At 51.0% G+C, this 26,381-nt stretch overlaps 3 protein-coding genes across 3 annotated transcripts in view; all 3 read right to left on the reverse strand.

Annotated features, from left to right (window-relative positions):
• Window positions 1-956: 956 nt before the first annotated feature.
• Window positions 957-5,814, reverse strand: LOC104306145 (alpha-1-acid glycoprotein-like). Its single transcript, XM_054174181.1, has 6 exons — window positions 5,643-5,814; window positions 4,975-5,117; window positions 4,237-4,310; window positions 3,334-3,444; window positions 2,451-2,554; window positions 957-1,058 (listed from the first exon to the last, which is right to left on the reverse strand). Exons 1-6 carry the CDS (start codon window positions 5,790-5,792, stop codon window positions 957-959), a joined length of 684 nt encoding a protein of 227 aa, XP_054030156.1. The 5' UTR covers window positions 5,793-5,814.
• A 1,170-nt stretch (window positions 5,815-6,984) lies between these two features.
• On the reverse strand, window positions 6,985-9,452 carry LOC104306132 (alpha-1-acid glycoprotein 1). Its single transcript, XM_009907076.2, has 6 exons — window positions 9,299-9,452; window positions 8,519-8,661; window positions 8,227-8,297; window positions 7,790-7,891; window positions 7,454-7,554; window positions 6,985-7,235 (listed from the first exon to the last, which is right to left on the reverse strand). The coding sequence occupies exons 1-6, from the start codon at window positions 9,407-9,409 to the stop codon at window positions 7,173-7,175; spliced, it is 591 nt and encodes a 196-aa protein (XP_009905378.1). The 5' UTR covers window positions 9,410-9,452; the 3' UTR covers window positions 6,985-7,172.
• Window positions 9,453-12,967: 3,515 nt separating this feature from the next.
• COL27A1 (collagen type XXVII alpha 1 chain) overlaps window positions 12,968-26,381 on the reverse strand; it is a 167,681-nt gene continuing 154,267 nt past the window's right edge. The window contains exons 46-61 of the mRNA XM_009907077.2: window positions 25,941-25,994; window positions 25,757-25,864; window positions 25,256-25,363; window positions 23,686-23,793; window positions 21,087-21,140; window positions 19,900-19,962; window positions 19,377-19,430; window positions 18,324-18,359; window positions 17,459-17,476; window positions 17,042-17,077; window positions 16,676-16,702; window positions 16,004-16,069; window positions 15,425-15,593; window positions 15,145-15,254; window positions 14,179-14,397; window positions 12,968-13,439 (exon numbers count right to left, since the gene is read on the reverse strand). Of these exons, the coding sequence (XP_009905379.2) occupies window positions 13,293-13,439; window positions 14,179-14,397; window positions 15,145-15,254; window positions 15,425-15,593; window positions 16,004-16,069; window positions 16,676-16,702; window positions 17,042-17,077; window positions 17,459-17,476; window positions 18,324-18,359; window positions 19,377-19,430; window positions 19,900-19,962; window positions 21,087-21,140; window positions 23,686-23,793; window positions 25,256-25,363; window positions 25,757-25,864; window positions 25,941-25,994 (1,377 nt within the window). The 3' untranslated portion in view covers window positions 12,968-13,292. The remainder of the gene's footprint in view (window positions 13,440-14,178; window positions 14,398-15,144; window positions 15,255-15,424; window positions 15,594-16,003; window positions 16,070-16,675; window positions 16,703-17,041; window positions 17,078-17,458; window positions 17,477-18,323; window positions 18,360-19,376; window positions 19,431-19,899; window positions 19,963-21,086; window positions 21,141-23,685; window positions 23,794-25,255; window positions 25,364-25,756; window positions 25,865-25,940; window positions 25,995-26,381) is intronic.

Raw genomic sequence — 26,381 nt, forward strand, 5'->3', positions numbered from 1 at the left:
TTGTCTCCACTCTGTTCCCTCCAGCTTCTCTATTTTTTCTGCCTTTTTAAGGAAGAAAGCTATTTTCAGTGTTTAATTACTAGGTTAGAGCTTGAGACTGAATTACTCTCCAGAAATACAGCAAGAATAGTCTCTTTTCAAACTCCCCCTGCTGTGACAAAAACTGACAGTGCTTTGCTGCCCTTGGGGCTGGGGGTGTGATGAGGGCTGGGTGAGGTGCCCCACAAGGTGAACGGGAGGCATTGAGAGCAACGTCAGTCATGGCCCTTGAACCTTCTCACCTCTGGGGTGTCAAGCTGCTTGGGAAATGAGGAAACATGACCTTCATCTCTGGAGAATTAAAAATCCAGCCTGGGTTGGGCTGGCTCTCCCTCCCTCTCTGGCAGGAAGATGATTTGTCATTGCCATCCTACCTTGTTGCAAACCTTGCTGTGGATGTACACTACTGAGGAGCTCCTGCCTTGGGTCCAAGTCTGGGCAGGACCACCTGCCCCAGCTGGGCTATGTCCAACACTCAAGCTGGTGTCAGGAGGCCTGGCAGTTTCTAGCTAGGCACCCTCTTGGTTTGAAGAGAAGTTTCTAGCTTTCTGTATATTCGTTACTCATCAAATGCTTGGCACTCATTTAAAATAGTTAATGATTGCCCTCTTCTGGTTAGCCTCCGTCACGGCTCCACTTAAGCCCAGCTGCTTTAGCAGCGCTCCTGCGAGCTCGGTGTGAGTCAGCGCTGAAAAACTTCCACGTGTCACCTTGTTTTGCAGCCCTTATTGCTTAAGCTTGACTTTTCCCAGCTCCTGGTTGAAATACACACGGGGTGAACTGGTTGTTCCATTTATCTTTTTGGAAGCCCCATTTCTAATCTCTCCAGAACCTCTGCTCTCCAACAGCTTGGCAACAACAGCAATGCAGGTTGAACAAAACATTTATTGCCTTACATGGGGTTGGTTGCCTCTGCTTCAGGGCTGGTGGGTACCTGGAGGAGGTGATGCTGTGATCACTTCTGTGGGCTCCATGGGTGGGCTGTTTCCTTTTTCCATCTCTTTCACTTGACACAGCTCCTTCCAAGAGAACAATAACAGCATAAGTGAAACTAGCAGTGCACCAGGAGGAGAGAATTTACTGAGGGAACAAATAGTTTTCTTTTCCTTTTCATCCAACTGTAAGTCTAAGAGGGCCTAGAGAAGCCACAGGCTTCCTCATGCTGCCCCAGTCACAGATGCTGCTTGCCTGGATGTGGAGCTGCTGATGGTGCCATTTTCCATGTCTCTGCTGTAAGGAGGAAACCAGGTTTCTGGGGCAAAATCGTGGTGTGCTGGGGGATCAGGGGGTGAAGAAAAGGGGATTCAAGCTCCCTGAGAAGTAAGTAAAAAGTTCATGCTGCCCAGGCACTCAGGAGTTCTGCTAATGCCTTGAGGTATGTGAGCCTTTGCTCTGGTGGTCTATTCACGTCCACCTCTTTCAGCCTGATGACAAAGGTCCCCAAAATCTTTACTGCCTTTATTTAATTGGTTTCCTTTTACCCCTCAGATGTGGTGTCCTGCCTTTTAGCTGGGCACAAAACCCTTCTCTGCTAACAGTGATCACACCAGAGCCTGTATGGACAAACAGTTCTGGCTGATTCCATCCATTTTGGCTTTCTCCACACGCAATTTGTACTGCCATCAAATTTAGCTGTGAGCCAGCTGTGCCCTGCCTCACAGGTGATGCCCATTGCAAGAGAGGAGACCTGACCTGCTCGTTCCCCACCCTGAGGGTTTCCACCTGTGCCCCTGTTCCCAGTTCCTCCAAACTTGAACCTGGGGGGGTGTAGTTTTAGAAGTCTCTTGAGGCATATCAGGGGCTACATCAGATCCAGCTCAGAGTGGGGTTTTGGGCACCACTGGAAGGTTAGTCTCCTGCCATGGATGAGTAGACAGCCAGGACAGGAATGGATGGACAGGACAGGGCAGAAAAAGGTAAGGTATTTTTCACCCCCACCCCCCCCCCACCTTTGCAAAAGGAAGCCTCATCAAGCTGGCTTGGGAATTCGGTTGTGTGCAGGATAAGCCCTCCTAAAACAGGGGTTAGGGCTAGGGCTGGTTAAAACTAAAGGAAAAGGTCTGTGGGAGTGGCTGGCATTGACTCTCTTTTGAGGTAAAATCAGGAATGCCAGGGGAAAAATCCCATGCTTCAGTTTTCTCTCCCTGGCAGAGTAGGCAAGCAGCTACCAAGTTTCCCCCCAGAGACGCTCAGGTGCAAGTATTTGCTTTGAGGAGTCACACAACTGCCCGGGGCTGTTACTGACATCCACCGTCGCTGTCGAAGCAAACTTGCGTTTGTTTAGTCCCCTAAATCATTTCGGACACCTCGAAAAATCTTTCTGAGCCCCCAGTTTGGTGGCTGGAACTACAGCCTGGGATCTGTGAGCCCCTGCCTGAGGTGGGGCCACGGAGGCTCTGCCAGCCACCTACCGTGTTCCACGGCGCATAGACGATCTCCTCCTTGCTCAGCCCCAGGCACCGGGCGTGGTGCTCAAACTCTTCCCGGTGGGATGTGCTCACGCTCAGGTTTCGGGCTGGAATAGGAGAAGCATTTACCAGGCATTAGATGCGGAGCATCTCGATGCAGCCCTTTGTGCTGTCCTTGCCCTCACTGCCTCACTTCCCCAGGCTACCACTAAACACCTGCTGTGGATGTGGTCCCTGCTGGGGGTTCCGTGCGCCCATGGGGAACACACCTGAACAAAACCAGCACTGGGCATTGCTTTTTTTAAAGCTCTCCCTGCAGTAAGCTCTGGTCCTGTCTGCTCTCAAGGGTCGTAGGATAATCTGATACTCCAGGGTACTGGGAGGGACCAACGCTGAGTACGGAGGCAGTTTTCTATACGTGCCTTCACACTCTCTTAGGAAACTGCACCTTGGAAGGGCAGTGGGAAACCTTATCAAGGCATAATATGCTGCTTCATGGGGTTGTGGGTAGATCTGATCAGCCTTGCCTGTGCTGGTATCGCAGAGCCACGTGCTCTGTCCTGGGAGGTTAAGTACTGAAAGCTGATGGTTGGCTTGAAAACACTGAGATCTACACCGATACCAATGCTGAGCCACGTTTGCTTCCTGCTCTCGGAATATCTGTGGTGTAAGAGGTTTTGTCTTTAACTTGCTCTTTCTCCTCTGCCAAGAGACTGAAGTTTTAATGGGATTTGTAAATACTCTGTGACTCCTGGAGTGGTGGTTCCAGGAAAATGACTGGCTGCTGGTGAAATCCCGTTCCTGTGGGGCTTTAGCTGACAATTTTGTATGCGTGCTTTGGTGTCTTGTGATAGCTTTATGATACTTCAGGATGGAGTTTGCATACCATAGAGATACAGTCCCAAGTATGTCCTTTCCCTCTGCAGTTGGTATTGGATGAGTAAAACATCTTCAGAGCTGAGGTTCGCCAGTGTCCCCACAGTTTGTTGGGTCTTGGCTTTGACAAAACAGAGTCAGGGTTAGGAACAGCCACAACATTCAGTGTTTTCAGTACTGCAGCAGTGATAACCACAGCCTGGGTGTGAGCAATGGCTGTATCCCCAGAATCCAGTCCTTAGCGGTGGGTGGGGAGAAATGTCCTGACCTGGGGTGACTTCTTTGGCTCTTGGTTTATTTGAATTGTATTTCTTAAATGTGAAGGAGCCAGGCTTGTCCAGGTCCTGTCCTGTTGCCATGTGTTGTATGGTGTGGATTGATGATCTGACCAGCCCCAAAGCTTGGGGGGCTGCAAAAATAGGGAGAAACTGTTCCCTACTTATGGCAATGCTGTCTTGGCTGGGTCAGTGCAAGCTGTCTCTCAAAGGGTTTGCAACTCCTACCCCAAATAGCTCACCCCATTTCCTCAGTGAGGAGGAAGCTCTTTGTAACGTGAGGCTTCATTAATCCGCTGAAACCTGCTGTGAATGTTCCCTTCCTTTCCCCCAGGCATTGTGAAACCACTTTGCAAACATCTCCTACAAGGCTGGGAGCAGATTTGTTCCTTGCTCTTGGCATGGCTTTGCCTCCTAGGGTTTAGTGTGGTGTGATGGTGTGACCAAAATCCCCAGGGTGTCCCCAGCCCTGGGGAGCCATTTAAGAGTCCATCAACACTTCAGACAGACAAAGCAACCTGGGAATAAAATGCATCAGATGGTGTAAAACGTGGACATGGCCCTTTGTGTGTCTCAGCCAGTCCAAAAAAATGGAGTGGCTGATACCCCCCACGGCTGCATCTCTTGGTGCTACTCACTGTGCTTCACCAGCGTGGCGTTACCGGTGGAGATTTCAAAGTAGGTGGAGTTGTTGGTGAGACACTGGTCACCCCTGGAGAGAGAGGGAAAGGGAAGAGATGGGGAATGACAGAAGAGGAACCCACAGTGGGGACAAAGCCCCCGACCTGTCCCTTTCACTGCACAGCACATGTGCCCCTGGCCATGGGATAGGAGCACAGCTGTGCCAGCTCCTCTGCAGGGTTAACTGCTCTCACTGTCAGAATGAAGGCATTTCTCCTGTGCATTTGTCTGACTTCCACCTGCAGCTTGTGGTCTTAGCCTTGCCCTTGCCCTGGCTGCTGGATAGCAAGGTGTTTTCCACAGTGAAATACCTGAAACTGCTTACACTGGCACACAGAAATTCATCCTCTGAAAGTCTGACCCTGGAGGGAGGGGAGGTGTGGAAACAGCTTTTGGTGCCTGGCAGAGCCATTGACCACAGCACAGGGATCTCTGGAAATGTCTTCTCCTTGCCTGCATCCTGCAGCTTCCACCCCTGCAGGGCTTGGTGTCTGCACCCTGCCTGCAAACCTTGGTTAAATCTGGGGGGTCCTGAAATGCATAAAAGGAGGGGTGAAGAAAGAGGGGACAAGAGAGGCTCATTTTGGGTAAAACCAGTATGAAACTGTGCTCCTGTCACATGCTGCAGTGGCTGCAGGTGCTGCAGTAGCTGAGAGGAGATGGGCTGGGGCAGAGACTCCAGGGCTGCATCTTACACTGCGACGTGCTGGGTGATGAGCAGCTCCTGGCCCGCGGTGTGGGGCTCCACGTGGAGGTAGCCGTGGTCGATGAGCAGCATCTCCAGGACGTGCTGAGGGAACTCGGCAGCCCCGGCCACGTATAGCCACGTCCCCAGCAGCTGTGGGGAGAGAAAGGCAGGGTGGTGAGAGCTTCGGGGTGTGCAGGGTGGGCTTTCGGGAAGAAATGTTCACCCTCCGCACAGCAAAACCGTTACTTTGGACCGCAGCAGCAACCCGAAAGCTGTGCAAATGCCCGGTGAAAACAAAACAAAACAGTAAAGCAGCTGGAGGGGGGGATAGGGAACCGCTGCTGGTGCGGGCTGCGGGTGCCCCTGCGTGGTGCTGCTGAGTGAGGACAGCCCCGCGCTGCCCGGGGGATTAGCACCGAAACCCACCCAGCCAACCCCCAGGCTGAGCGGTCACCTTGCTGAAGGACCACCAGAAAACGGTGGTAATTCGAGGTGTTTGGGAAAGCAAAGGCTTCCCTTTTGCGGCAGGTGTGTTGTGGAGGGCACCTCAGCAGATGTGCCAGGGGGAGGAAGGAGGGAGGGAGGGTTCCCCCTTTCCCAAGGGACAGTGACGCTTGGCAGAGCCCCCCCCCCCCCCAGTGCAGGAGTGGGGCAGCCCCCCCGGGGCTCTCCTACCGTCGATGCCGTGGTGTTGTCCCGGTGCGGGGCTCCGCAGGGGAAGGCGGCCGTGGGCAGCAGCACCCCAAGAGTGAGCAGGGCACCGACCACGGCCGTGGCCGCCTGGAAGCGAGGGGCGAGCAAAGCCCTGGACAGACGGACGGACATGCTCGGCCGTCTGCTTCTGAGCCCTGCGAGGCGGGGACGTGCTGGGGGCTGTCGGCTCCGTGCAGGTGATGCAATCAGCACCTTTTGGAGGCGCTGCCCAGAGCCGCGTACCCAACCCCGGGCTTGGCGCTGCCCTGCCTGCGGAGCCTTGGTGTGGCTGGAGATGATGGAGATGAGGCACTTGCTGCACCTAAACCTAGAATCTGCCCTAAATTTGCCCATTTCGGTCCCAAGAGCAGCTGTTGTAGCTGCCTCTTGCTCTCCAAATGAGGCACTGTGCAACCTCCCAACCCTGGTGCTGGCTGGGGTGCAGCTTCCCTCCCACCATGGGTGAAGTCTGGGGGGCTTTGAAAACCCACCTTCTTCCTGGGCAGAAAGGCCACCCTTCCTTGCAAAAGCAAGCCATAACAATGGGGCTGAGGGGGCCCCAGGAGGTCACCTCCATCTTGCTGGACATGTCTCCTGTAGTGGCTCCCCCTGACCTCCCTATCCTTCTCCCATCTCCACTGGGTAAGGCAGGACCTGCTCTTCTGGCTTTTTTTTTTTTGTTTGCCCTTTCCTCCCTGGTAGCAGAGCTCCTCTGAGGCCCTCACTTTGTCCCTGGGTGATAGTTTTCCCCACTCTCTCGTCTTTGTCTTGTTTGACACCTATGGAAGGCATGATGTTACCCTGTGTCACCCTATCCTGCTGTGACCCCTACTTGAACCCCAGGTGCAGATGGAGCTTTGTGGGATTTGCTTGAAAAGTGGGATGTTTGGATGTTGAAACCCCTTTGCCTGGTTTGAGCTGTAGTGGAGGAGACCCAAAGGGGCTGGTGTGTTTGTGCATCCACCTGTGGGGTTTAGGCTGATGGGTGGCTGCTTCCATCTCTGTGCCCTGGGCCTGATCTAGTTAGAGGTGTCCCCTGCTCACTGCAGCGGGGGTGGACAAGATGACCTTTGAGGGTCCCTTCCAAACCAATGCAATCTGTTAGTCTGTGGAGGAAACCTGCTGGGTTGGGTGGCTAGGAGGGTCCTGTGGTGCTGCAGAGCTGGTGGGAGGAACAAGCATTTCCATGCCTGCTGCCATGCTTGGTCCTTGTTGGGTTTTGCCCAGGGCTTTTCATGCCTCTCAGTGGATTTAGAGATGCAGCACTGTGGGCAGAACAGGCAGGAGGGGTCCTGCCTGTCCCCCTGATCTGGATGCAGCAGGAGGTTGTCACACAGAGGTTTATTTTGGGTCTGGGTGAGAACAGGGAAAGCAGGCGATGCATCTGGGAGAGAGAAACAAAACCTTCACACAAAGTCCTGTGGCTGAGCTGAGTCCATCCAGGGCTGTAGACAGGGCTATCCCTGTGGAGGAGCTGGAGGAGGATGGAGTAGCTGACCCAGCCCAAGTTGGTTACCCCAGCTGAGACTCTGCGTCACCTTCATCTCTCTTCTCTCCAGGCAGCGGACAGGCATACTGCAGGAGACAGGGAGAGTGGCCATTGGTGCCCCATTACCCCAAAACCATCTGAAGAGCCAGGGATGGCCAGGGTGTATGACTGGGGAGGAGAGAGGATGTGCAGAGGAGCAGCCATGGTGGGGAACCAATCTTTCCCCCCTCCTCCACCTCCATCCCAGCTGGTGTCAGCAGCTGGCCCAGGCTGGGGCTCTCCCACTCTGAGGAAGGGTTCAGACCTTTTCAGAAGTGAAGAACATCTCCTCATCAGTGAAGCCCAGGCAGTGCAGCTGGGCTCTGAACTCCTCCAGATGCTCCTTGCTCACATTGGGTGTTCGTGCTGGTAGAGAAACAGGGTGGTAAAAGGAGAAAGGGGGGGTGGGGAGGCTGGGCAATAGAGTTTTAGAGTGTGTGCTTCTCCTTGGTGGTCCCTGTAGTGTTGGTGGACAGGTCACTGCTTGCCCACCTCCATCTTTCCCCTCTCCATACCAGTGAAAAGAGGCATTTTGCTGTGAGGTCTGAGACTGATAGTGCCCATTGATGTGTCCCATGGATCCAGGGCAGCATCCACTCACCTGAGAGGCTCAGACCTGGGAAGTTGCCATTGAAGTGGTTCAGGATCAGGAAGTCCTTGTCACTTTGGATAAGTTTGGCTGTAGCAGTCACATTTTCATCGACTGGAAGACACAGGGAGACCAAAACCCCATTAATGAGTGTCACACTATGCCAAGGTTCAGCCTGGGCAGAGCTGGAGGGGGGCTTCTCATCCCCTTTACTCCAGAAGCCTCATCCCAGTGGGGACCAGTCTGGTCCCACAGTGCTGCCACACACCCATTGCATACAGAAGAACAAAATCCACCTTTCCTGCAACCCAGATGTGGTTTTAGGTGTAAAAGGGCCTAGTGCTGGGGGCTCAGGTTGCCAAATACTGGGGCCAGAAGCAGGAGAGTGTAACGTGCAGCTGTGGTCATGTCCCCATCCCCACCCTGCTGTGCCCTGGATGGGTCTTTACCGTGCATCAGGGTGGAGTTTTCCCGAAAGACCTGGATCTTGCTGGTGTTTCTCATCACACACGTCTCATTCCTGTGGGGCACAGAGGTCAGACAGGGCAAATACCTCCCCCCACAGCTGCCGCAACTAAGCCAAAGGGATTCAGAACCCAAGCTGGGCTGCAAAGCTTAAGTAAATTTGGCATAGTTGCTCTCCACATTGGTGAAGAAGACTCAGCCCAGAGGGTGGTACTGGCAGACGGAAATGCCTCTGGGGATGGGGGAGCTGGGGAGGGGCTGAATCCCCATCCTTACATTCTCATGATTTCTGTGACGTTGACCTCGTCCTCATGGCTGCCAGGAAGGAGGGAAAAAGCTGCATATTTGATCACTTTGAGCTCCTCCAGGTGAGGTGGGTATTTGGAGGCACCGATGATGTAGATCCAATCTCCCAGGAGCTACAGGGGGAAGTGGAGTGGGGAAGGGTTGGTGGGGGGCATGTTGGGGCACCATGTCAGTAAAAGCAGAAGCTACGGCCTGCTGTGAGCATCCCAAGTAGGTGACCACCTTGGGCAGGGTCCAGGCTGGGTGAGGGGCTCTTGGTATTGTCCCCTCCCAGCTAAGGCAATGCTCCAGCTGCCAGCTTATTTCTGCAGCCATGTCCTTCCTGCCCTGTGCCTGGCTCTCATTGCTCTCCTTCCATTAAATATCCCCAGGGGACTAAACACTGTTTATACAGTGAAGGGTTTTGAGGATGGAGCCTTGTGACCCAAGTACCAACCTTCTGAAGGACTTAAAATAGAGTGGCAAAGCACTGGAGATGGTGCTGCCCAACCTGGTTTGCACGGGGAGATGGAAGCAGGAATCCCCCTGAAGGTGCCTGCTTATGAGACCATGGGTGCAGAGCTGTAAGGGTCACCCCTTCCCTGTGCTCCTGTGGAGCAGTCTCGGGTTTTAAAGGAAAATAAGCATGGGCAGGCAGTGAGCCAAGCACTGAGCCACCAGCTGGGTTCACAGCCTCTTCCTGGCCCCACAGCAGCTGGTGATGCTGATAGCAAAGGAGAGAACAGGGCCCTCGCTGAGGGCAGGGCTTACCCTGGGGACGGTGCCACTGTCGAAGGTGACTGGGACCAGCGGGGTGCAGGTGGGGAGCTCGGTGGTGAGGGCGAGTGGCAGCCCCAGGAGGAGGGTGAGGGAAGCCAGCATCTCCTGGCCGGCCGAGGAGAGGCTCCTGCTCTGAGAGGGTGCAGCTCAGCTCCATCCCTTATATACAGCTGCCTGCAAAGCTGGATGTCCCCAGCCCTGATGTGCTTGTTCAGCAGCTGGGCTGTTTGCTCAGGCATGAAGCAATAGCAGGTAGGGGAAATTAAGCTCGCAACAGCTTGGATTTCTCCAGCAGGAAAGCTGAAACAAACCCAGCCCAGGTTTCACCAGCACGGCCTTTTGTTCTCGGAAATTGCAATTAATTTTGGGGCTGCCTGGCAAAGAGCTCAGCCAGCTCCAGGTGTGTTTGGAGGCCTCAAGGGAACCAAATGGCACCTGGATGTGGCTTTCCTCCACAAGACAAATAAATCCCCACGGTGACAGTTGGGTGTTGGCTGCTCGCCGGCAGGTCTGTGAGGGCTTTGGGTCCTCGCTCCTCACCAGCTCGTGCAGCTGCTGCTGGGCTTCATGGAGTTTCTTCAGGGGGGAGTGGGATGGGCATGGTGTGGATGCTGCTTGGGATGGGGCTCTGCAGGTCGCTGTGCACAGCAGGATTGGGGTCCTTACAAGCTAAGATTCCTTGGCACAGCAGAGACATGGACCTGTTGGAGCAAGTCCAGAAGAGGTCACAAAGCTGGAAGCCCTCTGCTGTGAGGATGGGCTGAGAGAGTTGGAGTTGCTCAGCCGGGAGACGAGAAGGCTCTGGGGAGGCCTTCTGGTGGTCTTCCAATACTAAAAAGGGTGCCCATAAGAAAGATGGGGACAGCAGGGCATGTTGTGACAGTACAGGAGGTGATGGCTTGAAGCTAAAAGAGGGAGATTTGGACCTTTGCTGTCTTAAAGTGGCCTTTGGTTTGTGGGTGCTGATAGTGTTCATAGTTGATTAAGTAATCAAAAATAATTGGCAGGAACTTGTTTAATGAGTCCTGGCTGGGAGGGGCTGGACCTTCTGTCTCCTCCAGCTCTGTCCCTTGGCTAGTCCAGCTGCCCAGGGCACTGCCGGGAAGGGGAGCAGTGTGGTGAGCAAACAGTGCCCAGCCCCTTCCCGCACTGCCTGGTGCAACCTGGCACCAGCCAAGGCAGCTTCTGTGGCTTGGCCTGATGGGGTGTGTGGAGGTCACTCCTGTGTCTCCCTTCCTTGCTCAAGCCCATGGGAGCTTTGCTGTTGTCTCTCATATGTGAGAGGGGCAGCCACGAGGGTTGAGGCTGAGGCTAGTCTGGGGCCAGGAGACCTCCTAAGCAAGGAGAGGTTTGGTTTCATTTTTCAGCTTGAAGCAAGTGAGATGTGATTTGAGCTTCAGCAATGACAAAGGTCAGCTCAGCTCTTTTATTGTAATGTGCAGTTGGTTTTCTTTTTTCCTTGCTCCCTGGCATTGTCTCAGGATGGGGACATGGATGAGGAAGGGGCTGGTGGCAGTGGTGGGGTGATGTACATTGGGGAGTCATCACTGGGATCTCAGCCTCGTCACGCAGTTAGCATCAGGCTAAGGGTTGGACAGGTCATGCTGTGACTGGCCACAAAGGGTGGGTGGTCTTGGGGTGGGAGCTGGGCTTCCCAGGTCACTTGTGGGGGGTCTCTGGGCTATCACACCAACCTCATCATCCTTGAGCAATGGAGTATTTTCTCTCTTGCCGTCTTAGTTTTCCATGAAGCAGCAAAAAAATTATACCAGTCCTGTTTCATTGCCTCAGTTTTAAATATTTATTTAAAGTCCCAAAACAAAACAAAACCAAGAAATGAAAAAGGAAGGGAAAAAAAGGCAGGGGAAAAAAAAAAAGGTTAAACAGAAAAAGGAAAGGAAAAATAAAGTTTAATGAGAACAAATGGTAACTCCAGCCTTGAGACATACAAAACTGATGGTGAGAGAGGGAAAAACCCAGGAGAGTGTGCAGGGGCAGGCAGCAAGCAGGTGATGGGTGATGGAGGTTTTGGCTGGGGGGGAGGTGCCAGGGTGAGCTGCCCTGGGGGGTGAGGTATTTACTGAGCAGAGGCAGGGCTGCATGGAGGGATGGAGGGTGAGGTATTTGGGACAGACCTTGTTAACCTTTTCTGATGGTTGTTAGGAACCAACCAGCAGGCAGTAGTAAAAAGCAAAGAAAAAAGGCTACACAAAGAGAGAGACTCACAGATAATGATTTCCTTTTTTTTTTTTTGTTGTTGTTGTTTTCTTCAAAAAAATAAAATCCATAGTCCATATGAGACATGAAAACTCCAAACAGGCACTGAAGCGTTTCTGATACAGTACAGCTCGGATTACATCAATATTATTCCTTATATAGAATCCAAGATTACCAGAAGTACCCTCTTGAAAACAAACAAACAAACAAACAAACAAAAAATCCTCCAAATTTACATACAGAGACTAAATTTCTACAAAACTTAACAAAACCAAACCCCTCCAAGCCTGGCTGGGGTCTGAAAGAAGGCACCATCCTGTCAGTCGTGACGGAAGGGGCCAGGCAGAAGGGGTGGCGGAGCTGGGTTTAAATACGAGCTTAGCCCAGGGAGTCGCCAGCAGGGACGCGTGGCCAGCGCGACCGCAGCTGAGTGTTACACGGCAAACTGACTCGAAAAAATAGCTCTCTCTGAGGCTCAGTGCTTCCAGCTGAGCTGTATCCCTCACTCCCCTCCCAAAGCAGTGAAGTGCTGATTAGCAACGACAACCACAACCGGAAGTTGCTTTTCAAACCCCCCGCAGGTGGCTCGGGACGCGGTTGGGGCTGTTGCGCGCCCTCGACATCGGCGGTGAATAAAGGATCCCTTTAAAGGTGGCTGTTCCTCTGATTTAGCTGAGTGTGACCTCCTCTCTTCCTAGAGAGACGGTCCTAGGGGCTTTGTTGTTCTTTATTTTTCTTTCCTTTTTTTCTTTTCCTTAATTTTTTCTTTTGTTTGGGTCTGTGGCAAGACACGGTAGCACCTTCACAACCTTAAATAAAGTCCTATATATATAATAATACCATTTGTTAAGAGCACCAGAGATTTCACAGTGAGAGGTAGAAACAAATCAGCCAAGCCCATCCTCTCTCTCCCTCTCTATTTTAGCACCAATCTCTTCCCCTCTCCTCCTTCCATCCCCCTCAGGACTCTCCCCTACCCCACCACTACACATCAGAAGGGACACTGATTAAGCTCACCCACGGAAGGAGGAATTTAGTTGTGTTTCTTCCTTTTGTTCTTTTTTTTCCCCTCTCCCTTCCTTTTAATTTTTTTTTCTTTTTTTTTTCCTTTTTTTTTTTTTCCTTAAAAATCTGTTGCTTTAAATAATATAATATATATATTTTTTTTTTGTTTGTTTGTTTCTTCTAATATTGCACATCAAAATGCTTCCGGTACACAGAGCAGCCAGATCCAACTTGCAGCTCCACCTGGGAGACTTGATGCAGCACGTGGCCATCCAGAAGGCAACAAGCTCTGAGAGGGAAGCTCTATTCCTTTAATTGCTTTTGCATGGGAAGAACATTTGGTAACCCAGGAACCAGGTAAAGACAAAATGGGGAGCAGGGGGGGGTGTGTGTGGAAAAAACCAAAACCCAACCAACTGCCCCACCCCCACTGCACGTTGCTTGAGGTTTCTCTCAATGTTTTCTTTGGTCATGGCGAAGCTTTGTGTGTGGAACCGCTGCAACGTCAGTCCCCTGATCCCTTTGCGTTCCTCACGTCCCGATACCTGCTTCCCCCACCTCCTTGTTAGTCCTTTCAACAGTCTGCTGAGTTCAGTAGATCACTGAGAGTAGTTCTCTGAGACCTGGAGCCAAAGGCTAGAGCAAGAGTTGACCCAGAAGATACAGCCCAGCTGTCCTTGCTGCAGAGAGGTGGGAGAGCCTGTGAGAAGACATAGGCCAAACTCGGGGTCAAAGCCTTGGAGCCCGGTTTCAATGGCTTTGTTCAAAGGAAGCACACGGGGCCGACCTCGAGGTGATATTGCTTTCCTGGCTCGGATGGGGGGAGGTTGTAGATGTTGACAATTGGCAGCTGCTGAGGGTCCTGCGTCCGAAATGAAAAGAGAGTCCGATGCCAGCGTCCGTCCTTGATCTGTGCAGGGAGGAGGGACAGAGAAGAGGCTGTTTAGCAGGGTGAATCCTGCTGGAAAGCAACGTGCTTCATGAGCCCTGCCTGAGACAAGAGGCTGCCTTGGGGCTGAGCAGGGCTGCAGTGAGGCTAAGAAGGCATTTTAGGGAACCCTTTATCCAGGTCAGATTGATGGAAACCAGGCTTGGAATGGTATCACCCAAGACAAGCTGCTGAAGCAGTGAGCCCAGACTGGACACAGGGCTGCCAGCTCCACAGGGCATTGGGCAGGAGCCACGGCTGTGCCTTTGGGTGGCAATTCTCCTTTCTGCCTTTTAGCTGCTGCCACACCTCACACTGAACTTTGGAATTTGATCTTTTGCTTTCTCTTTGAAGGCCACAGAATCATAGAATGCATCAGGTTGGAAGGGACCCTCAAAGGTCACCTTGTCCAACCCCCAACCCCCCCACCATGTCCAACCTAAATCTCCCCTGCTCCAGTTTCAAACGAATGCCTCTTGTCCTGTCACCACAGGCTCTTCTAAACAGTCCCTCCTCAGCCTTCCTGTAGGTCCCCTTCAGATTGTGAAATGCAGCTGCATAATGGGAGCTGCCTTAGCACCCTGGACTGGAAAATGAAAGTGGAGAGCAGGTAAATCAGGGAGAATAAGAAGCACAGGTGTAACTTGAGCCTTGTCCTGTGCCTTGGGTGGGTTCAGCCTGCCATTTCTCTCCTTCTCTCCCCTCTTTTGCAGCAAAATACCTTGCAATCATCAGCTGCCACTTCAGGCCTGAGCTGCCCATCTGCCTCGAACATCTGCCCGTTCCAGGCCTTGAAGCGCAGGGCTTTGTCTGAGGGCTTCTCAGCTGAGCCCTCCCTCCAGACAGAGGTGTTCAGGCAGTGGATGGTGATGTGCTGCACCACCTCTGAGCTCAGGAGCCGCAGGAAGTTCATCTGGACTCTGCCGACGTCAAAATCCAGCTGTGAAGGTGACAGAGGTGTTAGATGTACGCCGGTGGGGGTACGGGAGGGAGCAGCAGGGTTAGTTTAAGCTGTGACAGCAAAGATGGTCCCTGTGCTCTGCTTAGGCTGGAGGTGGCTGTGCATGGATGGCCAGAACAGGATCTGGTGTGAGTATGGGCATGAGGGCCAGGTGCCAAGCCAACCTGGAAAGCTTTCATGGGGACACAGCAGGGTTATTATTTTTTCAGAGCAAACTACCAGGTCCTTGAGTAGAAAGAAAGTAGTATGAATGGTGAATGCAGCACACACCTCTGCAAAGCAGCAGGTTCAGCTCATCTGCAGGTGAACTCAGAATACTGGGCTCTTTTGGTACCAAGAAAAATCCTGTGGCATTAACTTCACTGGAGACTTCTACATTTTAAGCTGACCTTACTTTTCCAGGTAGCAGAGAACAATGTGCCCCAAACACAAAGCATTTGGGAGCAGTGTGTTTGTGACATTACTGGCCTCTGTTAAGGCTTTGGGTTAACTAAACATCTCTGGAAACACTCTGCTTTGTCTTGACAGGAGTCAACAACAGTCTTGGATGTGTTTTTTAGCTGCACAAGAGCAGTTCTGAATGTTCAGGTGCACTGAGTCTGCCTCCAGGAGAAAGCAGCTGTGTCATAGCGGTCACCACCTGGTGTCTGGGGACAACAAACCCCTGGGTAAATATTTTGCAATAGCAGTATGGGAAATGCTGTGCTGGGGTGGAGCTGTGTGTACCTTGGAGACGGTGATCGGGCTGAGACATGTCTGCCCACCACTGGTGAAGTTACAGATGACCTTTATGGTGTCTGAGGAACAGCCAAGATTTGGGTCAATCCAGTAGGTACCTGAAGAAGTGGAGGATTTAGGGATTAACAAAGACAGTTAACCTTTTCTGTGAAGGAGAAAAGGAGAGTTTTGATTTCTACATTACTGGTCCCAAGGAAGGAGGCCAGTCTGGGCTGTGTGAAATAGCCCTGTGGAGGAAGCAGCCTTTGCACACTTTGAGGCTTCTTACCATCGTTCATCTTCTGTTCACAGTTCATGAGGTCTCGACAGATGCGTGCAGGGTTTTCCTTGGTTCCCAGGGGTCTTTTGATGCTCTGAATGAGGTTGCTGAGGTAGTGTAGAGTCTTAAAGATCTCCCCTCCATGGTCCAGCATGAGAAGGTCTGGATGTTGGTAACCCTGGAGAGAAAAGGAGGCAAAGTGAGGAGTACCTTGGGGGGACACCAGGTGCTTTAACCATAAGGGTTTCTGCTTTATCTGTGGGAAAATTTAGAGGGTCAAAGACAGGCTCTGCTGGCTGGGATCCAGTGAGCTACAGCCCCTGCACTGTCCTGATTGGCACATCTCTTAACTTCTGGTAGCCATAAGGTCTGAACCCTCACAAATGAGTAACTTAACAGAACTGTATCCTTTCAGTGTCTCTTTGCATGCACAAACCCCAGATATTCCACAATAACTACAACAAACCAGAGCAGATAACACACAGAAATTGTACAAGCTTGAAGCACGCAGAAAGAACAAGCACCACTGCGACCATTCCCAGCCTCCAACCCCAGCAAAGACCAATGGGTTCCAAAGTACTCTCCTACCTCTGTCTTGAGCGCGATGTTTGAGTCAATGAGAGTCTGGAAAGCTGCCCCAAAGCCATCTTGTTGCTAGTGTGGGGTGAAAAAGACGTGAGCTTGAGACTGTTAGAAGCTGAATGTGCCCTGATGCAATCAAATGCTTCTTGGTGTAGGGCTTCAATTCAAGCACTGCTCTGCTAGCACAGCATCTCTTGCTGGACCTGAGCCTGTGTCTTCAGAGAAGGCTCCGGGGAGACCCTATTGCTCTCTATAACTACCTGAAGGGAGGTTGTAGCCAGGTGGGGGTTGGTCTCTTCTCCCAGGCAACCAGCGCCAGAACAAGAGGACACAAGCTTAAGCTGTGCCAGGAGAAGTTTAGGCTCGAGGTGAGGAGAAAGTTCTTCCCAGAAAGAGTAATTGGCCATTGGAATGTGCTGCCCAGGGAGGTGGTGGAGTCTCCCTCCCTGGAGGTGTTCAAAAAAGGCTTGGACGTGGCACTTGAAGCCATGGTTTAGCTATTTGTGAGGCATTAGGTATTAGGTAATAGGTTGGACTTGATGATCTCTGAGGTATTTTCCAACCTGGGTGGTTCTATGATTCAGGATCCCAGCAACTCTTTCTGGGTGTCCCATCAGCACCTTGGCTCTGCATGTCTTATTCTCATCATTAACAACCATACAGAAAATGACAACTTACAAAGGAGGCTGGAATTCCTGGTGGTCCCTAAAAACCAAAGCAAGAAAGAAAAAGGGGCATTAGCCAGAAGGATGGGCAGGCACCACTGCAAAGATACTCAGTTGTGTCCTTTGGAAATCCTCCTTTCCCTGGAGCTCCCCAATGCAGATGAGGGAGAGAGGCAACAATGCTGTCTCTATATAATACTTGGAGATGGTTTGGGCTCAAGCACAGGGAACACTGATCCATTCACACACACATTTTTGCATACGAGGAATGGGGCTAAGCTGTAACTTCCAAGGAGTGAAGAGTCCCTCTGGAGAGTATCACAGCACTAACTTTAGCTTGTTTCAATAATGGCTTTGAACTCTTTCCACAGATACATACCGGAGGGCCAGGGTGTCCTCGTGGGCCTGGAGGACCCTAAAGACAGAGTGGCATCAGTTAGTGAAAGATCTCCCACTTAGATTTCAGCTGCTCATGGTTGTCACAAACATGAATCTGTTCCCTGCTAAAGCCCTCCTGATTTTTGACATCTTACAGCATCTGCTCTCCCAAACCCTTCAGGAAATAGGAGGTGGCTCCAGTTTGTCCTGGGTGCATCTATCTGTACCTGGTCCATTCATTACTGCATCCTTCACTCCCAGCTTTATCTCCTTAACTATCATGAATGCCATAACCCCAGGTACTCACCACACCCCCTGTATGCACAATTACCCACCCTGCAGCTTTACATTTGCTAAAAGCAGCTGGTTTTATTTAAATATGAGATATTAGTCAGCAAATGTGATTTCAAATACTTACCCTTGGACCTTGCAGACCCTGAGGGGAAAAAACAAACAACACAAAAGGAAGAAGCTGTCAGAAGATGCTTGCTGATAACCCAAACTCTCCCTCTACAGCTGGGTGCTGTTCCCAAGCTGCCTGCACAAGCCTGGGTGCTGTGATGGAAGGACAGTGAAATCAGGGCCCCAGCAGTGTCTGCCAACAGCAGCCAGAGTTGTGGCAAAGGATGCTGTGGCTTTGCCACCAGCAAATGCTTGCTCTGGGGCTCAGATTCTCACCAGCCCACTGTCCTCTTCTGTGCCCATGGAGGTGGAGGATAGTAAGCAAGAAGAGCCAGAGACAGCACCCTGGCTTGTTAGAAATGTGCACTGGGGTTTTTGCTACCCAGTATACTCCATCACATACCCTCTATGGGGAGAACACCGAGGAGCTATGAGAAGGTGTAAAAGTCCATCAGAGCTCCCATAAGAAGGGGCCCAGAGGAGGAGCAGAAGGTGAGAATGTGCTCTGGCACTATTCCCTCAGCTCTGGGGGCTGCACCCAGGCAAAACTGCTGTTCAAACAGGTCCTGTATCCCTGGCCTGGGCAGCCTGAAGCTTTTTGAGCTGCCATTCACAGTGGAGATGCCATGGTCATAGCTAACATGGTACCATGACAGCTCTTGCTGTGTTAACAGCAAAGTGGGTGCACAGGTGCATGCCTGGAGGTGCAGGTACACAGGTGTGTGCACACATGGACAGATGGTATTGCCCTTGTGGGAGCCTGATGCCACCACACTGATCTGGAGCACACACAGGTGCAGTGGATCCCAACACGACTCTGGGGTGCTCAGAGGGACCCTCCCAAGGGCAGGAGACACCCAGGACTGTGGACCAGCACTTACCATTTCTCCACGGCTGCCTTTGTCTCCCTTGGGCCCCTGTGAAACAAAGCATTGTCAGTGACTGTTAGCAAGCTGCACTGCCTTTGGGCATGGAGGGACAGGACAAGGGGTGACAGCTTTAAACTGAGTGAGGGAAGATTTAGATTAGATGTAAGGAAGAAATTCCTCACTGTCAGACACTGGAACAGGCTGCCCACAGAAGTTGTGGATGTCCCCTCCCTGGAAATGTTCAAGGCCAGGTAGGATGAGGCTTTCAGCAGCCTGGTCTAGAGGAAGGTGTCCCTGCCCACACCAGGGGGTTGGAACTACATGGCCTTTAAGATCCCTTCCAACCCAAACCATTCTATGATTCTCTGTGTTGCCACCCAGAAGCTCCTTGCAAGGACCCAAGTGTAACTCTAAACAAATTAGCTCAGGTTGCCATATAAGCCAAGGCAAAAAATAGCCATTAGTGGATATTTTGGCAATGTCCAAGTTCATCCTACTGCTTTTCACCTCTGCCAGTGGCAGCCTCTGGACTGAACTCTGAGCAGCTTCTTGCTCTTGTTTTCACAAAGCCCTGGCCTGACCTTTAGGCTGTGTTCATCACCTTTGGCATTTTGGGGCAGGCAGGATTTCCAGCACTTCCCAGACTTCAGCTGTTGCCAGTTTCAAACATTTATCAGTATGGGGGATTCCCTCCCTTTCCCCCCATGTTTATCATCCCCTCCCCCCCCCCAGCCCCCAAGGCCAAGTTCTTTGGAAAATCTGGCAGCTTGCTTTTGAAAGACTGCAATGAAATTCTTGTCTTCTGCTCAGAGCCAATCTCTCCAAAGACTTGCACTTAGCTTACTCCTTACTCTTAAGCTGATGTTATCCCTGCAACTACAAATGCAGCCACAGAGACTAAACCTGTGCTTCTCTCAAGCTGCTCATCTTGAAGACCATTTAGTTTCCCTTGTTACAGCAGGACTTGGGATCTACTTCTGCTGGCCTCAAGCATCCCAGATCTCAAACCTTATGCTCTTCTAAAAGTACAGGCACAAAAAGGCACAACAAGGCAGAGACACTTACTGGGCTTCCCGTGGGACCCTGAATGCCAAGTGGACCAATAATTCCTTCTTTTCCCTAGAAAAGAAAAGCTGTGAGTGAGCCACCATGTGGGAACTGATGGTGCCTTTTACCATGGCAGGCTCAGGAAAGGCATTGGATCTCTGCTGCTTTTCAGCAGCCTGATTGTGGTATTTGCTGTAGCTGGAATAAAACTGTTTCAAAACACACATCCAAAGGCACAGGGCCTCCACAGTATGGCTGTCAGGACACATGTAAAACCTCAGAAATTCCAGAAAGAGATTTCAGTGTAAGTGGAGTGGTCTGTGCAGTGGTCAGAGCAACATGACTGTCTCCAAGGCAGAAGAGAGCCACACAGTGCACACGTGGCTGCCTACAGATGTGCTTGGGTGACTCAGAGGGGGTGCCACAGGCAGGTGGTGAACAGAGCATTGTGCTCCTTGGAGCAAGCACCCTGTAGCCTCACACAAATAGAGAATGGAGGTAAAAAACCCTTCCAAACCAAACAAACTGGAAAACCACTCACCATGAGACCAGGGGGCCCACGTGGTCCCTGAATGCCTTTGAAACCAAGGTCTCCTGGGGGGCCCTGCAAGCAAAAATGAGATGCCAGATGCCCTTAAACATACCCCATGTGTATGCCCTTGCTTACAGCTCTGCTGCAAGGACAGAGGTGCTGCATCATGTGTGGGAATGGGAAGCTCCAATTTTAGATAAGCTTTCCCCACTCCTGTTTTGCAAACCCTTTACTTCATACAGAAAACAAACTGCTTCCCCCTCACCAGGTAAATCATTGAATCACAGAATCATTTTGGTTGGAAGAGACCTTTAAGATCATTGAGTTCAACTGTTAACCCAGCACTGCCAGGTCACAAGTAAGCTATGTTCCTCAGCACCACATCTACATGGCTTTTAAACCCTGCCAGGGATGGGGACTCCACCACTTCCCTGGGCAGCCTGGTTCAGGGCTTGACAACCCTTTGGGGGAAGAAATTGTTCCTCATGCTCAACCTAAACCTCTCCTGCAAGAACTTGAGGCTGTTTCTTATTACTGCTTTATACATGTGAGAAGAGACATCTCCTCTGGCTCCAACCTCCTTTCAGGACATTTTGGAGGTCGAGAAGGTCTCCCCTCAGCCACCTTTTCTCCAAACTGAACAACCCCAGTTTCCTCAGTCACTTCTCACAAGACTTCTGGTCTAGACCCTTCATCAGCTTCATGGTCATTCTTTGGCCATGACCCAGCACCTCAATATCCTTCTTGCAGTGAGTGGCCCATTATATTCTGATAAAACATCTAAAGATGTCCCTCTTCACTTCAGGGAGGGCTGGACTAGATGACCTTTAAAGGTCCCTTCTAATCCAAACCAGTCTATGATTCTGTGACAACTTTCAAATCAAGGCTTTAGGAGCATATATCAATGTCTCAGGTGCAGACTGATGACTGATGCTGGAAATCTGAAAGATGTTCAGGTGAGGAAACCAGCTCCAGGGTATACAGACAGCCCTCTTTCCTCTATCATCCACCCCTTCTAGCAGGAATAAGCTCCAATGAAGCACATGTAAACACACACTCAGATGCATGAACTGGAATCATGATGCCATTTCAATAGCTTCTGCAGAGCTGCTAATAAAATCTGCAACAAATATTGCATTGCCTGTCCCCAGGAAAGAGAGACTAGAAAACCAACTGCTCACAAGGCAGCCTCTTACCTTTGGCCCAAGCATGCCCATGGTCCCTGGAAATCCTGCCTCACCAAAGTCTCCCTGCAAGTAACAGCCAAGACAAACACAAAAAGAAAGAATATTGGTGAGTTGGTATTGAACAGCTGGTCACCCAGAGATGTGCCAAGAGTTCAGCAGCTTCAGAGAGAGCGAGCTACTAGTATTCTTCAGTCCAAGCAGGACTGAGAAGAAAGAAGTATCAAAGTAATTGGAAAGAGGAATTATACAAACATCAGGCTAGAAGCAGCTCCAGAAAATCTCATAGACTTCTAGATCACATAGGCTAGGCTAGGATAGAATAGAATAGACCAGGTTGGAAAAGACCTTTGAGATCATTGAGTCCAACCTATCACCCAACACCATCTAATCAACTGAACCCTGGCACCAAGTGCCCCATCCAGTCTCTCCTAAGCACGTCCAGGGATGGTGACTCCACCACCTCCCTGGACAGCACATCCCAATGGCCAATCTCTCTTTCTGGGAAGAATTTTTTCCTAACCTCCAGCCTAAACCGCCCCTGGCACAGCTTGAGACTGTGTCCTCTTGTTCTGTTGGTGGTTGCCTGGGAGAAGAGACCAGCCTCCACCTGGCTATAACCTCCCTTCAGCTGGTTGTAAACAGCAATAAGGTCTCCCCTGAGCCTCCTCTTCTCCAGACTGAGCCCTTTTGCCCCCCAGATGGGAGGTGTACTTGCACTACTTGTAGCTTGGAGCACAGTCATTGGAAGCAGGATGGAGAGCATCTACTCTGATCTTGGAAGTCTATGTTGCCACAAAAAATCCCAACAAGCAGCCTTAAAGGCCTTTAGGACAAGCTCTTCTTGGATTGACCAGCTGCTTAAGGATAATTTCAAACTGTGCTCCTTCAAGTTGACAAAAGAGTGCATGTTCCTCCAACAACCTCCCACTCAGACCCAGGAAGCCCCGTGCCTATCCCTGGATTCTTTCCTTGTTCAACCCTGCAGGGATTTTTTTGCTCCATTTCTTAAGAAAAATAATAATAAAATATTTGAGAGGCCATCAAGCTTAGATTAGCACATAGCATGCACTCAGAATAAAAAACCCACACTGAGTAGCTTGTGCTTGTATAAACAGCCTGGTTTCAGCAGGTCTGAGATGTCCTTTGATATTTCCTGGGCGTCTCAGATGTCAAAATGTGAGGTGACTCACATCAAAAAAATCCACGGGTCAGAAACCATACACCAGCTGATTCATCTGCAGCCTTAGGAAAAGCAGAGATGGAAAAGGCTTGTTTGGACTCTCAGCAGGACTGTGTGACCCAATGCTGCATTGTACTTTATGGGATGTTTTACAATGCCCAGTTACAAATGACTCGAGCTATGGGGTTTCCACCACCTCTATTAAAAGGCTATTCCAGAGTCAGTCTGGAGACCTCACTGCTGGAGACCTCTTCCTGCCATGACAGTAAGAAACTGCTTGGCAAGAGAGGGCTTGGTTGGACTCAGTGGAGCATAAGAAACTTTTCAAGGATGCCCATTTATGGATCCTGGAAAGAAAAACTGCAACTAAAAGAGAAATAAGGTCTTTCCTTGTTAGAAGACCCAAGTAAGCCTTCCTTCTAGAGGAATTTCAGGCAAAAGCCAGAGAGGTTTATATGCCATGGAGTCACCTCAGAAATAAGGACTTTCATTGTTAGAAGAACCAAGTAAACCTTCCTTCTAGAGGAATTTCAGGCAAAAGTCAGAGAGGTTTAAATGCCATGGAGTCATCTCAGCTAAGGGCACCTGGTCTGTGGCTGTGCAGCAGAGTAGGCAATGGCAGTACTGAGCAAACGTACCTGCCGCTTGTGGACGTGGGGCAAAATGATGTCAGTGTGCTGCTGGTTGGGGTTCATCTTCTCCTTTCTGTTGTTTGACTCCTAATCTCTTTTCCCCATGTTAGTTTTACATCTGTAGCCTAACTAGACCCTCTGATGGTGGTCCTGATCTAAATAGCTAAAGGATTCTCACTATAGCCTCAAGCTGATAAAGTGTGACACGTCAGTGCTAATCTGGCCAATCCCACCAGCACAATAAACTGAGGCAGGAAGGATTTGGAGCCTGTGGGAACTGAGCCTCTGCCTTGACTGAGGCCTCTTGGTACTTCTTCCTCAGTGTGCTCTGAGCTTGCAGCTCCACTGCCCTCAGAACTGCGCTGGTGACACATGCTCTTGCATCTCCTGCGTGTCCCAGTGGAGCCACTTTTGGATGGCTTGGAGTGCTTAGCTCTCTTACACTCAACACTTCCCACAGGCTCTGTTCACCACTCTCATAAAACAGCTCTCCCCAGAGGCAGTGCTGAGGGCTGTTTGAGGTGGCTCTGCAGCCTGGGTGCCAGCACACAGCGTGGGCACCAGGATGATATGAACAGTGCTGCTGTCCTGGGGAGCACAGGCAGGGCTGAAGCCTCTCTGCGCACAAGTGGGCAGGAAAGAGCAGGGAAGTGTGGACACCTGAGAGAGCTAGTTGTGGCTTCCTCTGTAATAGACCCTACCAAGGTTCAACCTGACCTTCCAGCCCTTGGGTCTGCTCCCTCTCCTGCAGAAGACAGCTTGGAGTCAGGTCTGCTCAGCTCTGGCCATCACTAACCGGCTGTCCTTTGGGTCCTGGGTCGCCAGGGCTCCCTGGAAGGCCTGTTCCTCCTGATGATCCTCTCTTCCCTGTTTGGCCAGTCTGTCCAGGCAATCCTCTTTCACCCTAAAAATAACAGAATTCAAGTAATTCTGAAGGACAAGAGCTAAATATAACAAGGCTCAGCTGAAATAGCCATAGAAGGAAAGCTGGGAAAGAGTGGCTCATAGGGATAAGGAATGTGGCCTCAGCAGGAGATGCCTCAGGTCTGCTGAGAGTTGCAGGGTGCACAGCATGAGGCTGGTGATGGGCAATGGCCACATCCCCTCCTGAGCTCCACACAGAGCAGGAGCTCCAGCAGAGCTGTACTGCCTGCATCAGGGCTATGGACAGCAAGGGGGTGAAATATCCTCTGTTTGCACTTCTCTGTTGTCTGTCCTGCCCTGCAGTTTCTCACCATCTCTGCCCCCCAGCAGGCTAGCAATTGATGATTAATCCATCTACAATGTTGAAGACATGCCAAGACTTCAGCTGGAGGACTTCAGTACAGAGGCTGCAATACCAGCACTTTCCCAACACCTACTCCACAAGTAAGGACAAGTGCCTTCTGAGACCCACCCCCCACATTTTGCTCCCCATCTCTTTCCCTCACCAAGCAGCAGGAGCAACACAAGCCCCAGGTACTTGATCTGGGAGAGAGAAGCAAAGGCAGTGAGAGCCTAGAAAGTTTGAGCAGCTGAGTGTCATAACTACACAAGGGTCTTTCAGTCCTTTCTGGTAGCAGCCTGTGATTCTACCCAAGGCAGCTGGAGGGCAGCAAGTGACAGTTAGTGATGTGTTAGGGGAGGCATAATTTAAATCAGACCTGGTAGCTTTTCCAAACCCAGTTGGAATCTCCCTATTTACAGACTTGCTACAAACAGCTGAATTTCTGTTGGCCCAGTTTAGATCCTGTGGCCAACCTGGCCAGGGCAAGCACCAGGAAAAAACTCCATGGTCACTAAAGCAGCTTGTCCCTGTTTCCACCCAGAATGATGTCCAAGCCCACACTGGTTCCAGCTGTTCCAAACCTTTAAACATTTGCTAAAACCCAAGCAGCACAAATATCCCTTCAGCAGTTCAGGCCTCACAGGGCCACAGCTAGAGGACACCCAAATTTCCCATGGAGTTGTCCATCTTGCACACCCTACAGACAGGCTGCAGCAGTTCCTTTGCAACTTCCCCAGGGCCATGTTCTTTTAGCCAGGTTTCTAATGAAAGAAGGCTGAAGTGTTTGTAATGTGTGTGTGTGTATGTACCTGCTCCTAAGTTCAGTGAACTCTGACAAAGGAGTAAAGGTCTCTGGGACATTCAGCTGCTCTGAATGTCATGAAATAAATGGATGGATGGATGGATGGATGGATGGATGGATGGATGGATGGATGGATGGATGGATGGATGGGGAGAAAGATTTACTGAGCCTCCAGATAGATGAAAGATGGCAGCAGGTGTTGAGACTTTGTTAGTCCTTGGAGAATCCAAGCTCTAGAGACAGCAGGCTCACAAATTGGAATGCTGGTGGTAGTATCTGAGGGAGTGAGAAACTCACCTTGAATCCTGGTGGTCCCTGTGCTCCGGGGAGTCCTGCTATGCCAGGGTTCCCCCTTTTGCCTGACATCCCTGTCACACCTTCTTCTCCATCATCACCCTGCTCTCCCTAGAAAAGAAACCCACAAGAGGTTATTAAATAAGGTGCTCTTTTCACCTCTGCACAGCTTCAGGGTAGGACAGGGGTGTAGTGTGACTGCCCTCAGCCAGCACTATGCATCTGGGCATGGGTGGCCTTGCAGAGATGTACACAAAGGTCTCTGCATGCAAGTATCTGCCAGGCTGGAAACACCACATTAGTTACAGACTTGGCCATGCAAAGGCAGCTGTTGCCTCAGTGTGCATGTGAGATGTGAAGAGAAGCATATGACCTGCTCTAGGAACGTGCAAACTGCAGCATCTACAGCTGCACCACATCCATTTCTCCTGGGCTGCCTTTTAGTTTTCCAGCTCCTAAGCTGCTTTTGCTCTCGGTGCTGTAAGGTTACACTCACAAACTCACCAGCATCCCAGGCATGCCATCCTTCCCGGGCACTCCGTCCACTCCAGGGGCACCCTCTTGACCCTGTCTTCCTACCACTCCTCGAGGACCTGGGAGCCCAAGGATGCCCTGGAATCACAAGGCCGTTAGTGAGGGAGCTCCCAGGCAGCGTTTGCTGGGGGCAGAACATTGAACCATTACCTACCGGTGAGCCTCTGCTCCCCATGTGGCCCCGAGCTCCTTGCTTTCCTTTCTGACCCTGCAAGTGGAAACCAAGAAGACATCTAAAACTGCTGCAGTTCTAGCAGAGCTCTACTTGGCAGCCTGACTTCAGGGTGAGCTTTTGGATAATGCTTGGAAAGAGTTTTGTACAAAAGGAGGTTTCTAAAGCCAGTTGCTGCAGCGCTGGGGAAGGAGCTGCTATTTGCTTTTATTACAAGGGAGTCTTCGTATGTCTTGAGAGTTCTAGGGCAGGAATGAATAGCTAGGAGGCAAGGACCTACATTTTTCTTAATAGAGAGCAGATGAGGACAAATAAAGCAGAATGAACTCAAAGGAGGCACTCAGTGCACTGGCAAACATTAGAACAAGATGCTTAAAACCTACATCCTCTGTCAGTTCATTGAGAGCACAGTGACAAGCCCTC

The sequence above is a fragment of the Dryobates pubescens genome, chromosome 29 (genome assembly GCF_014839835.1).
Source record: "Dryobates pubescens isolate bDryPub1 chromosome 29, bDryPub1.pri, whole genome shotgun sequence".
In the NCBI taxonomy this organism is placed as follows: domain Eukaryota; kingdom Metazoa; phylum Chordata; class Aves; order Piciformes; family Picidae; genus Dryobates; species Dryobates pubescens.

Bases quoted from the DNA above. Each gene is read 5' to 3' on its own strand.
- LOC104306132 (XM_009907076.2), bottom strand. From the start codon at position 9,409: ATGCTGGCTTCCCTCACCCTCCTCCTGGGGCTGCCACTCGCCCTCACC. The intron at 8,662-9,298 runs GTAAGCCCTGCC...TTCCCCCTGTAG, and splicing joins ACAGTGGCACCGTCCCCAGG to CTCCTGGGAGATTGGATCTA. The intron at 7,892-8,226 runs GTAAAGACCCAT...TGTGTCTTCCAG, and splicing joins AAACTCCACCCTGATGCACG to TCGATGAAAATGTGACTGCT.
- LOC104306145 (XM_054174181.1), bottom strand. From the start codon at position 5,792: ATGTCCGTCCGTCTGTCCAGGGCTTTGCTCGCCCCTCGCTTCCAGGCG. The intron at 3,445-4,236 runs GTGAGTAGCACC...GTTTTGTCAAAG, and splicing joins CGCCACGCTGGTGAAGCACA to CCAAGACCCAACAAACTGTG. The intron at 1,059-2,450 runs GTAGGTGGCTGG...TTCTCTTGGAAG, and splicing joins TCTATGCGCCGTGGAACACG to GAGCTGTGTCAAGTGAAAGA.